The sequence below is a fragment of the Hippoglossus hippoglossus genome, chromosome 13, assembly GCF_009819705.1.
Source record: "Hippoglossus hippoglossus isolate fHipHip1 chromosome 13, fHipHip1.pri, whole genome shotgun sequence".
In the NCBI taxonomy this organism is placed as follows: domain Eukaryota; kingdom Metazoa; phylum Chordata; class Actinopteri; order Pleuronectiformes; family Pleuronectidae; genus Hippoglossus; species Hippoglossus hippoglossus.
The window spans coordinates 13,102,760-13,114,754 of NC_047163.1; the positions used below are offsets into that span (position 1 = coordinate 13,102,760).

At 39.2% G+C, this 11,995-nt stretch overlaps 1 protein-coding gene across 1 annotated transcript; it reads left to right on the forward strand.

The window, feature by feature from the left end:
- Nucleotides 1-1,611: 1,611 nt before the first annotated feature.
- On the forward strand, nt 1,612-7,302 carry im:7138535 (uncharacterized protein LOC797998 homolog). Its single transcript, XM_034604953.1, has 8 exons — nt 1,612-1,770; nt 1,884-1,990; nt 5,096-5,221; nt 5,373-5,626; nt 5,711-5,791; nt 5,866-5,982; nt 6,601-6,747; nt 6,848-7,302. Exons 1-8 carry the CDS (start codon nt 1,727-1,729, stop codon nt 7,010-7,012), a joined length of 1,041 nt encoding a protein of 346 aa, XP_034460844.1. The 5' UTR covers nt 1,612-1,726; the 3' UTR covers nt 7,013-7,302.
- The last annotated feature ends 4,693 nt before the right edge of the window (nt 7,303-11,995 follow it).

The window sequence follows — 11,995 nt, forward strand, 5'->3', positions numbered from 1 at the left end:
CAGGCGGCTGCACAAGACACAAAAAATGAAATTCAACTGCTTTCTCCACTTATTACTATAAACATATCTTCATCTACTGAGCCGGATCACAGAGAACAAGTTCACTTAGCTTTCCCAGTGTGATGGTGCCACTTAAATTCAAGGATTTCTGCTGTGAGAGCTGCGGCAGGAGGTGTGCTATACCCAAGCAGAACCAGCAGCCATAAAAGCCTGATCGATGTTTTAAATCAAGAGCTGCCAGTGCCCCCTGACAACCACAATACTCCATATAACACTATCTGTGTGTGTGTGTGTGTGTGTGTGTGTGTGTGTGTGTGTGTGTGTGTGTGTGTGTGTGTGTGTGTGTGTGTGTGTGTGTGTGTGTGTGTGTGTGTGTGAGCTACACTGCCTGCATCAGCAAGACCTGTGAGAGTGCTGAGTGGGACAAACCAGGCTCAGGCGTATAAATGTTGTGAGAAGTGATTATAATAAAGATGAGGAGAAGACGAAGGCAGAGCCATGGTCCTCTGCGACTATACAATTAGCATTTTTTGTTTAGTTATTTTTTGGACAGAAAAAGGAAAGAAATGTGCTCTTTGGTCCCAGGTTGATAGATTTTCATATAAAAAGCAAACAAACTTCTTGCTGTAGAGGAGGAATTAAAAAGTCTTTATTAGAGTAGCTTATGTTTGCCCACTGGCTTTAATCAGGCTGACTAACCTGAGGTGAAGAAAGAAAAAGACATACTGTACATAGGCCTGGGAGATATCAGGAAGTTACATCATAGCTCATTATCCTAATAGATAGTAGTGCAGGTATCCTGCACTTAAGTAAGTATTCTTTCTGCTTCCACATTTGATCTGTGTGTTATTTGATTTTATCTTATTAAAACACCACAGTCCATCATCATCACAGAGCTCTAGCGGCTTCTAGTGGATAAAAATATGTGATACATCACAGCTGGACTGACTGTTTCCTCTCAAGTACAGTTTCATTTGAGTTATGTGACAAAAATCTTGTAAACAATGATGACTTTGTCTCTTAAGGTAGAGTGGTTATTGTAAAGTAGGTGTATAAAAGTTATGGGGAAGGGGGTCAGCCAAGCTTGTCCAGGTGTTTAGGGAGGGGGGGGGAGCAGAGGGAAGTAGAATGACAGATTATATCACACACTTTCTATGACCTTCAATTTAAAGCTTCTGAAAATAAAGTAAAACTCAAAAACATTATTCAAAATCTTACAGTTTAAGTTGTATATTCATGTAATTTTGTTGATTTATTTTAAAATTGAATGTTAAGATTATGTAAAAAAATCTATTTTGTATATAATACAATATTTCCTTTCCAATTTTAAACAGAGGTTTTACCTTTTATGTTTTGTTATTATTTTTGTATTTATAATTTTGGTTAATTATTTTTTGCTCAAACTCTTGTATAAACCCCACTTTTATTTTCAGTTGTAAATATTTCTTTCAACTTTTTTTTGTTTTTTTTAAAAATAATTTTACTTTTGTTTTACTATTAATTCCAAGTGGTTTCACATTTTTTGTGTATATATTTTTAAACCACACATGCAGTGCACACTCCGGCCTTCAGGGGGCGATGTGCGTCCCACCACCAGACCCTGTAAAAAGCAGCATAGAGGAAGTGCAGTGGTAAACACGTTTGAACCATAGACTTTATTGAACTGTGGTTGTTTGTGTGGAGCTGATTTACAGCTGCAGGTGTGAACGTGTCTTTCACAGACACAATGGAGAGAAGCGGGGGGACCGCTTCCGCCATTAAAGCTTTAGGGTAAGTTACGTCAAGGAAAGCTGTCGTTGTTGTGACACTAGCAGCGTCAGGACCATAAAGCATAGACCTGACTCTCACCTGTCTCTCACCTGTGGGCTCTACTTCCTGCTCAGGTACCCGGGCAGCTGCTGCCGGACTCGGTGTGAGTGCGACGAGCTCCCGTGCCCGCTGCTTAGCTGGTTGTCTGCGGAGCTGAGGAGGGTCTGTCCGGAGCTGAGGGGTGAGCAGGGCCGGTTCTAGAGTCAGAACGTCCCAGGGGGGCCCCCTCAAACATTATGTTCTAAATAATCTTACACCAACGGAGGGTAGGAAGTGTACACATGTTTTTAATTTCAAATTACGGTAACAAAAATACATTTAAAAACATTAAAACCTTCTGTGGAGTGAGGTTTGTCAGCCTGTTCACAAGACTTGATTATAGAGCCCTGTCTGCTGAGTGTGGGGCTGCACACTGATCAGCAGGTGGTAGCTTCACTGACAGTAGAATAAAATCATCATCTAGTGAAGGTGTTTAATATTAAGTACATCTAAGAGGATGAAACACACAAGACACTCTGAGCCCTTAAAAAGAATAGAATAATACTTATTATTTCAATTCATTTATATTCTACTTTTCTCTGAATCAAACTGGCAGATCACCTGAGATCTGTTACAACTGTGTCTACAAGTCTGGGTTGTTAATAAGGTTTTAATATTTTATACCCTTTCACTTGTGTTGCATTTTTCTTATATTTTATTTATTGTGGGTTTCTTCCACATACCTTTGTTGTAATTAGGGCCCGAGCACCTCCGGTGGGAGGCCCTATTGTATTTCGAAGGATTTGTATTTCCCTTTTGGGGCTTTTTCAGGGCCTAGACATGCTCAAATTGTTACCAAAGTTTGCAGGGAATTCAAAACCCCAAAAAGTAATTGTATTCTGGAGTAATTTGAAATGGGTGTGGAAAAATGGCTCAACAGCGCCATCTAAGGAAAAGCCCCTCAGTTAGCTTTCACCGATCTTCACAAAAATCGTAGCCCAGGTTTATCATGACAAGACAAACAAAAAAGGTCAGCGGTGCAATTGGGAAAAAAGAAACAGGAAGCCCGCCATTTTGACTTTAGTGGCCATATTGGCCATTTTCCACATTTTTACTTTGATGTACTTGTCCCAGGGCTTTCATCAGATCAACTTCATATGGAGATGCATGTCATCACAACAAGATGGAGAGGAAAACTACCTCAAAGATCGATTTTTCGTCACACGGTGTGACCGTGGCGTGGTGTCAGAGTTTGATTACACGCCATCAAAACACAAGGTTCTGTATCTCTGACATATTTGGTCGAATCGAGTCCAAACTAGACATGTAAGACAAAAGTCCCGGCCTGATGACATCTACACAGAAATCATGACTTAAAAACACAGCGCCCCCTGGTGGCAACAGGAAATGTCTTGTTTTTTGCATGTCTTACACTTGGAAGTATTCCTCCTCATCTACTGACCGCAGCCATGTCAAACCTATGTCAAAAGGGTCTCAAGACATTGATAATGTAGGCATAAGATTACTGTGACTTTTCGTCAAACGCCATATTAATGGCATGGCGTTAAAGTTCATCGACTCGCTGTGACACACGAAATTGCTGTAACTTCCGTGTTCATGGGTCTATCTCCCTCAAACTACATTTGTGTAGCAACAGCCCCCAAAGGAGACGATGTTGTCATAAGTCCAGTGTGCAGTGTCCTATCACCGCCAAACTGATGTCTCATGATCAGAGACCAAGCCTGAACAGCTCTATGTGTCAATATTTCCTCAGTGTCATAGCGCCACCTACTGATTCGCCATGAAACAGGAAGTACTTTGTAAATCCACTCTGCATTATCCAACCGGCTCCGAACTACTGACCTATGATCACAATCCTGACCTGAACACATCCATATATTAATATTAGTTCAGGGTCATAGCACCACCTACGTTACGTTACTTTACGTAACTTTACGTAACTTTTCCTTACTTTTAGTTACTTTTTAGTTACTTTTGTACTTTTTAGTTACTTTTGTACTCTTTAGTTACTTTTGTACTTTTAGTTACTTTTGTACTTTTAGTTACTTTTTAGTTACTTTTGTACTTTTTAGTTACTTTTTTACTTTTACTTTTTAGTTACTTTTGTACTTTTTAGTTACTTTTGTACTTTTAGTTACTTTTTAGTTACTTTTGTACTTTGAGTTACTTTTTAGTTACTTTTGTACTTTGGGTTACTTTTTAGTTACTTTTTACTTTTAGTTACTTTTAGTTACTTTTGTACTTTTAGTTACGTTTTAGTTACTCTCGTACTTTTTAGTTACTTTCGTACTTTTTAGTTACTTTTTTACTTTTAGTTACTTTTTAGTTACTTTTGTACTTTTAGTTACTTTTTAGTTACTTTTTAGTTACTTTTGTACTTTTTAGTTACTTTTTACTTTTAGTTACTTTTTAGTTACTTGTACTTTTAGTTACTTTTTAGTTACTTTTTACTTTTTAGTTACTTTTGTACTTTTAGTTACTTTTTAGTTACTTTTTAGTTACTTTTGTACTTTTAGTTACTTTTTAGTTACTTTTGTACTTTTTAGTTACTTTTGTACTTTTAGTTACTTTTTAGTTACTTTTGTACTTTTAGTTACTGTTTAGTTACTTTTGTACTTTTAGTTACTGTTTAGTTACTTTTGTACTTTTAGTTACTGTTTAGTTACTTTTGTACTTTTAGTTACTTTTTAGTTACTTTTGTACTTTTAGTTAGTCTGTCCGTATTATTATTTTTTTTTTTGGACAGTGCACAGTTTGGACTTGCACAGTGTGATGTGCAATTGATAGCGTGGACCGTAATGAGCAATTAGCAGGCAAGGCATCGACATCGCGTGACGGACGCAGGAAGTGAAGCGTTTGTCCTTGCCGCAGTGCGCAAAACGCATGCAACGTGGAGACGTGCGCTTGGTCATTGATCGCTCTCTCCACTAACCGCAACAGGCTTCAAAATGCGTGTGCTCGGGCCCGTTAGTGCTACAACGTAGCCCTAGTTGTAAATTAGAATTGCAACTAGCAACTATCAGATTATTATTTTCACCATTAATTGTCATTTGGTCCATTGAATTAAGCCTAAGAGATCATATTCAGATTGCTGTATAAGTAATTTAAAATGTCTTCAAATTCCTTTTTTTTTTTGACCAAAAGTGCCAAACAAAACATTATTTGTTAAAAAATCACAGAATTCATGTTCCATCAATTTACTAATCGATTATTTGACTGATCATTTTAACTCTAAAATGCTAGAACTATATAAATAAAATGTGCTCGTCTTTCTTTTTTTTTGTAGACTCAGTTGGAATGGGCAATGTGTTGCTGGTGGGCGAGCTGAGAACTTTACTATCCGGCATGTTCTCTCCTCTCACTATGCTGATGTCAGAGGTGCTGGATCCAACTGTCCTCAACAAAGTCACTGGTGAGAAGTGATAGATATAAGACACGTCCACTTGCTTCTGCTGCAAATTTCTTTGTTTATGCTAATAACAGATGATTTCAGTGCCTATGGATCTATACATTTACTGAACATCCCTTTTAAATGAAGGGTGTATTATTGCTTCATCCTTCAGAATTCCTTGTATCAGAACTGCAAGCAGCTCACATGATCAAGCGTCAGGAATTACATCATGAGGAGAAGACAACAGGAGACGAGCCTGAAAAAGAGCAGCGAGTTGTAGATCACAGCCATGAAGACGAAGATGAGGAAGAAGAAGATTATTCTGACAAAGAGAGGAGGAAGGCTGAGATGCAGGCGGAGTGGATATTAGTGTTGCATGCACTTAACATGGACGCCTCTTCCCAATTTGAGGATGTGTTGAGTGAAGTAAGGCTGATAAAAGAGAGAATGAGTTTTGTGTAAGTCATGATCACACTTGTAAAAGCTTAATTTGATGGCATTTTAATACAGGTGGAGTCCAGGCTCGCTCGTCTACCAGGTGGAGCCATGATGGACCCTCTGCTTAACACTAACCTCCGCTCAGAGCAGTGGGTACGTTTTCAGAGCTGTTCTCATATTTAATCCTCAAAGCCGCATCTCAATCTTATTTTCTTTTCTGCTTTAAGATTCAAGTTAAAAAGATCAGTCAAGTCATGTCAAAGGATTATCAACGTCGCTGGCAGATGATGACCAAACGCTTTCAGGTCACACTCGAGTCCTTTGGATGGGGAGAAAAACAAAAGGTAGGAATGTTAAGTCACTGCGCCTGTTACCCTTGACTCTTGTCACTTTTAGCCACAATGTCCATCCACACTGAAATATTGATTAAAATTATAACAACTACTTAATAAATTTAAGCTAAAATATTTTTTTTATGGAAACGTATGGTCCCTAGAGAATAAAGTGTGATAACTAATTGTATATAATTACCTCCACCAAGGAGGTTATGTTTTCATCTGCATTTGTTTTTTTTTTGTTAGTTAACAGTATTACACTAAAGCTACTGGGTGGAAGGTTATGATATGGTTCAGGGAAGAACCCAATACATTTTTTTTTTTTGCGCATCCAGATTTAGGGGCAGATCCAAGAATAGTTTTTTCCCTTTCTTAAACAATGCGAGATATGGTGTTAGGCTTGGTGGAGGAATGCTTTCTCTGAGTGTCCTTCTAGTATAGTAATTTTTTTCCCAGTATTTCACTCAGGAACAGTGTTCCATTGTGAAAAATTTCTGCTGACGACTTCTCAGTCATTCGACTCCTCAGATTCTTGTTTCAGCTCTGGTCAAAATCTGACGACACGATGCATCACTGTGTGTCATGATAAAATCAGACAGCCCAGTTCAATCAGTTCTTTATTTACAGGAGCGCAGAGAAGCGCTTGCCTCGGTGCCTCCTCTTGAGTCCCTCACCCGCTCCTCCCGAGTGTCTCTGTCTCTTCTGCTTGCTGCCAGAGAGGATCAGTCCTTCATTGAGCCGATCAAAGCTGGAAAAAGCACTGCCGTGTACAAGGTACAACTGTAAACACCTAAACACCAAGTCCATGAGTCTGATTGAAGGTGTGTTCAGCTCTGAATGCAGATGGTTTCTAAAATGTCTTTGGTCTTACTAGATACGGATGGGCAGTGTACCCGACAGAGGAGGACGACCGGGGGAAATTGAGCCGCCTATGCCAGTGTGGGGAGAGCGAAGCGCGAAAGGGAACCGAGGGGGTCGAGGAGGTGGACACCATCATCGGCGTAAATTTCCAGATAAGAAGAAAGGGAAAAACCTGTAACATGTCTTTGTCTTTAGTTTTGCTGCTCAAATGAAGGAATACGTGATCATTTTCCTTTATTTAAATACTTCAAATAAAATGTGGCCATGGATCGCCACATGGGATTTAATTTTATAGTTATAAATGTGTGTATACTTTTTAGTTATAACACATAAACATACCTGACATGTACATTTCTAAAAGAGCTTGTCATTGCTGTAATGTACTGGTATGGAAAAATATATTTTTGTTCTGTTTATCAAAGAATAAAATAAAACTAACATGTTCTTTTACATGTTGGCTTTGCACATTTATATAATGAGGTTTATTTTATTCTGGATACTTGAACCTACGAAACACAAGTTTATTGGAATTTTGCTATAAACTCAGCGGAGGAGGTTATTTTTTTCATCTGGGTCTGTTTGGTTGTTTATTAGTATTAGTATTTATTGTATTTCAAAGGATTTTTATTTCCCTTTTGGGGCTTTTTCAGGGCCTAGACATGCTCAAATAACTGACTAGCGCCCCCTAAAGTGCAGCCCCGGCACCACGATTGGCCGACATGTACAAAAATCGGTAGGGCCATGTGTCTTTACATAACAAACAAAAAAGTCTCTTGGATAGATATGCTAGACAAAACAGGAAGTCCGCCATTTTGGCTTTAGTGGCCATTTTGGCCATTTTCTACAATTTTACTTTGATGAACTTGTCCTTGGGCTTTAATCAGATCAACTTCAACTTCTGGGAATGTCATCTCAACAAGATGGAGATATAAACTACCTCGGTATATTTTATTTCATCACACGGTGTGACCGTGGCGTGGCATCAAAGTTTGATTACACGCCATCAAAACATGAGGTTCTGTATCTCGGACATATTTGGTCCAATCGAGTCCAAACTAGACATGTAAGACAAGAGTCCCGGCCTGATGACATCTACACAGAAATCATGACTTAATATCACAGCGCCACCTGCTGGCTACAGGAAGTGACATGTTTCATACTTTGATGCACTGCTCCTGGCTGCTTTACAATAAACAGCTCAAAAGAGCTCAGTCAAGTTATTGGATCATGGTCAGAATTGTGACATTTCCTCAAACCGTGTAAACATTGAGGTGCGGCGAAGGTTCATCCTTCGCCAAAGGAGAAGATGTTGTCATAACTCCGCTGTGCATTGTCCTATCACCGCCAAACTTCTGTCTCCTGATCAGAGACCAAGCCTGAACAGCTCTGTGTCAATATTTCCTCAGTGTCATAGCGCCACCTACTGATTTGCCATGAAACATGAAGTACTTTGTGAATCCACTCTGCATTATCCAACCGGCCCCCAAATGCTGACCTATGATCACAATCCTGAGCTGCACAGCTCCATATATTAATATTAGTGCAGGGTCATAGCGCCACCTACTGATCAGTGTGATAATTAAGTTGTTGTAACATTGTCCAATTGACACAAAATGATCGCTCTCTCCACTAACCGCAACAGGCTTCAAAATGCCTGTGCTTGGGCCCGTTAGTGCTACAACGTAGCCCTAGTTTGTTTTTTGTTTGTTAGTGGGATTATGCAAAAGCAGCTCAATCAATTTCCATGAAACTTTGTGGAGGGCTGGGATGAACCCATTCAATTTTTTGTGGGAATCCAGGATTCTTTTCACTTTCTTTAAGATACTAACCCGCTCCGTGCATGAAGTATAATTCTTTTACAGCTGTTTACGTTTAATGTTTAAAAAAAACATTTATTATTATTATGATTTTAACAATGAGTGGAGTGGACAAGCAGATTAAAAATAAGTAGATAACGAGCAAGGGGCAACATCCCGGGCTGAGCGATGAGGCCAATACGGAAGTGCAAAAAGCTGCAGTTCAATGGGTGGCCACTTGAGGCTGGCTCCAAGAAGGAGTCAATTCCCATTGACTCCCATGTTAAAAAGCCCGACTTTAGAGCAGAATTAAACCTGTTTACAGCCTGGTTCAAAAAACGGTTTTAGTCTCAATCACTTAGTTCTTCCTTCATGACAACTCTGAGGGGGGTGAATTTTTTTCTAACTCACTCGTTTAAATGATATAGAGGTTTGAAATTATGAATAATTATCACTTGATGGACAGGTGACGTCACCGTTAGCGCGCGACTCCAGCTCCTAGCCTGTTGCCTGCTCGGCTTCACCTGAGCTAACAGGCTAACAGGCTAACCCCCGCCACCGAACAGGACCTGAGTCTGTGGAGAGGTTTCACTCACATATCGGATGAATAATACGGTTTGATGTTCGGCTTGTTCCCCGGACGGAGAACTTAAAAACGTCTGCGCTCCCGTTTCTGTGGTAAGTAAAGTTTATTTTATGTATGTGTTAGTGTTAGTAGTGATGAGCAGGTATCGGTGTCTCTGTACCTGGCTTGTTAGTTTAGCTCCGCTAGCCTGCAGGCAAGATACCAGCAGTAATGGCGATGCTAACGGGACCGTACGGGAGTTATTACCGACATGAACCGAGACAGGAGACTGTGTGTGTTTGGAGAATAAGCTCCACCACGTAAGATATCTAATGTTATGTAAAGTTGTTTCACTCGCCAACCCATTTGACTTGACTACGTTACACAGATTATTATTCTGCAGAAACAGATTTACTGTGATCAACTGAAACCTGAGTATTTAAAGTCACATCTGCATTTTAAGAGCAGCTGTTTAAAGTAGCATTACGTCTCCTAAAGCTCTTTATTCAGAGTATTGGTGTTGATGTGTTGTAACGTGTTAATGAAAACTAAACCTGTCGGCTACATTCAGTTTTTACATCGTTAATCTTAGGCAGACTTTACTGAATTATTGTGTTAAATAAGTGGGCATGCAGAATAATGTATTTTTTTGTCACATAAATAAATTATAGGAAGTGTAACTTTACTAGAATAGACATTCACATAGAGAACCTGAGGCTGATGTCCACCACCTATTTCCTAAGCTGAAATGATTATGATCTGATGAACTTTGAAGTAATAAACTTTTATTTTTACCATGTAAAAGTCTGTTAAGGAGTTAACCTGGCACATGTATGACTTTACATATCTGTGTATTTGTGTTGAATGTTCCTCTAGGTGACTCAGACAGCCTGCACCTGTGGATGTCCAACATGAGACACAACTGGAATCCAACCAGACTGAACACTGAGAGTCATCACTTCAACACTGACTCCAGGTACAGACCTGTTTTCATAACTTACAAACAATCAAAGCAAAGTATTGCACATAATACATAATGCATTAAATTATAAATGCAATACTATTAATGTGGAAGAACTCCATACTGTACATTCATTGTCTTGGTAGTGCACTGTTTAATCCAAAACCATATTCAAATACATAGTTGAATATCCACAGAAAATAAGGATACAAACTTTGTTCATAAGTAACACTTCCTCTACAATAATGCCATACTTTTATGTTTCCTGTCATTTTATTAGGGACGGACGAGCCTGAAGGACACAGCTGTGCTGACTGTGTTCTGTCTCTTATGGCAAAGAAGAAAAATAAAACACTGGGTTTTTATCTAAAGTGTATCAAATCAGAAAGTAAAAGATAAACATTGTTCTGATAAGTGTTCATTTTTTTTAACCAACCATAATGAATATAGAAATTAACTCTATTATCCATGACACTTAGCAATGACAGTTGCAGGCCATCTTTAGTTAAGGGAGGAAAACATGAAGTGTTGTGCAGATGAAGCTGGTGCAGGTCGTCCTCATGTTGACCAGCCTGAAGCTGCCGATCTCCACCATGTTGCTGCTGCCACAGTGGATGCTGAGGACATCAGGTGCTGCAGTGCTTCATCTAATGAAAAGAAGAAACTCACTATAAAAGGATGTTTTATGTTGTGTATGTTCCAGCAAAGACTGGTTCTTACAGTTTATTCTGTGTTCAGCAGGTGGAAGCACCACAGATTTCAGACAGAACCAATGTACTGGGCTCTGGGTTTGTACCCTCATGGTTAAATGCACATATTGTAAGTCGCTTTGGATAAAGCATCAGCTAAATGTAATGTACTGAAAGAAATAAAACATTGTACAAATAGATAAAATGTCTTTCTACCTCATCTGTAATATTCAAGGTGATAATCTCCCACAGAGCTGTTGATAACAGTCCACATCAAGTCTCTCCACTTCTCAGTGTGAAAACATAATTATATAATAAATATGAGAACCAACAGTGGTGTGGAGATTATAATCATATCTAAACTGTCTAATTCACTGTAAATTCCATAACAGGCTAAATAAACAAGGTGGCAATAGTAATGGTGGTTATACCAGCATGTATCACAACATTTGTGAAACATATAGTTACTATCACATGCAACTTACACATGTAGCGTATTCATATTAACTTATTAACTTATTAAAATCAAGTCACAACCAAACACGACTGTAGTAGTGTAGTTAATTTGCTTCAATCTGTTCATTACACGTGTTAAATAAACGGTAACTTTTATAACAATTACATATTAAAAACCACTTGAGGCATGTAAGCAAATGATTATGATAATAGATAAAGCAATAGGTTTTGTTGTTGTGTAGTTTCAAGGTTACTTAATTCTAGTGAGTTCGTTGTAAACATCGCGACCATCCTGAAGCAACATCACCTCAGCGCTAGCCGGTTAGCAGCCGCGGTTAGCATGTAACCTAGCTCCTTAGCCTGAGCTAACCAGGTAACGTTGAGCTCTGCGGGCGTGGCTCAGCTGTCAGTCTTCACTCGCGCTCCTCCTCTTTGCCCATTTATTGGTTAGCCAGGAACTAGGAGGAGTCAGCACCGGCAAGATGGCGCCGGGTGAACGCCTACTACTAGCCTAATTTTCACTCTTCAGAAACCAACGGGTGACGTCACGGACCCTACGCCCATTATATTTACAGTCTATGGTGTGTACACACACACCAAAGAGAACTAAGCAGCTAGTCTGACATCATAGCACCAGGCTTTAGCACCAAGTTCTCTTTGGTGTGTGTGTTCCCTTTGGTGTGTGCTATAATCT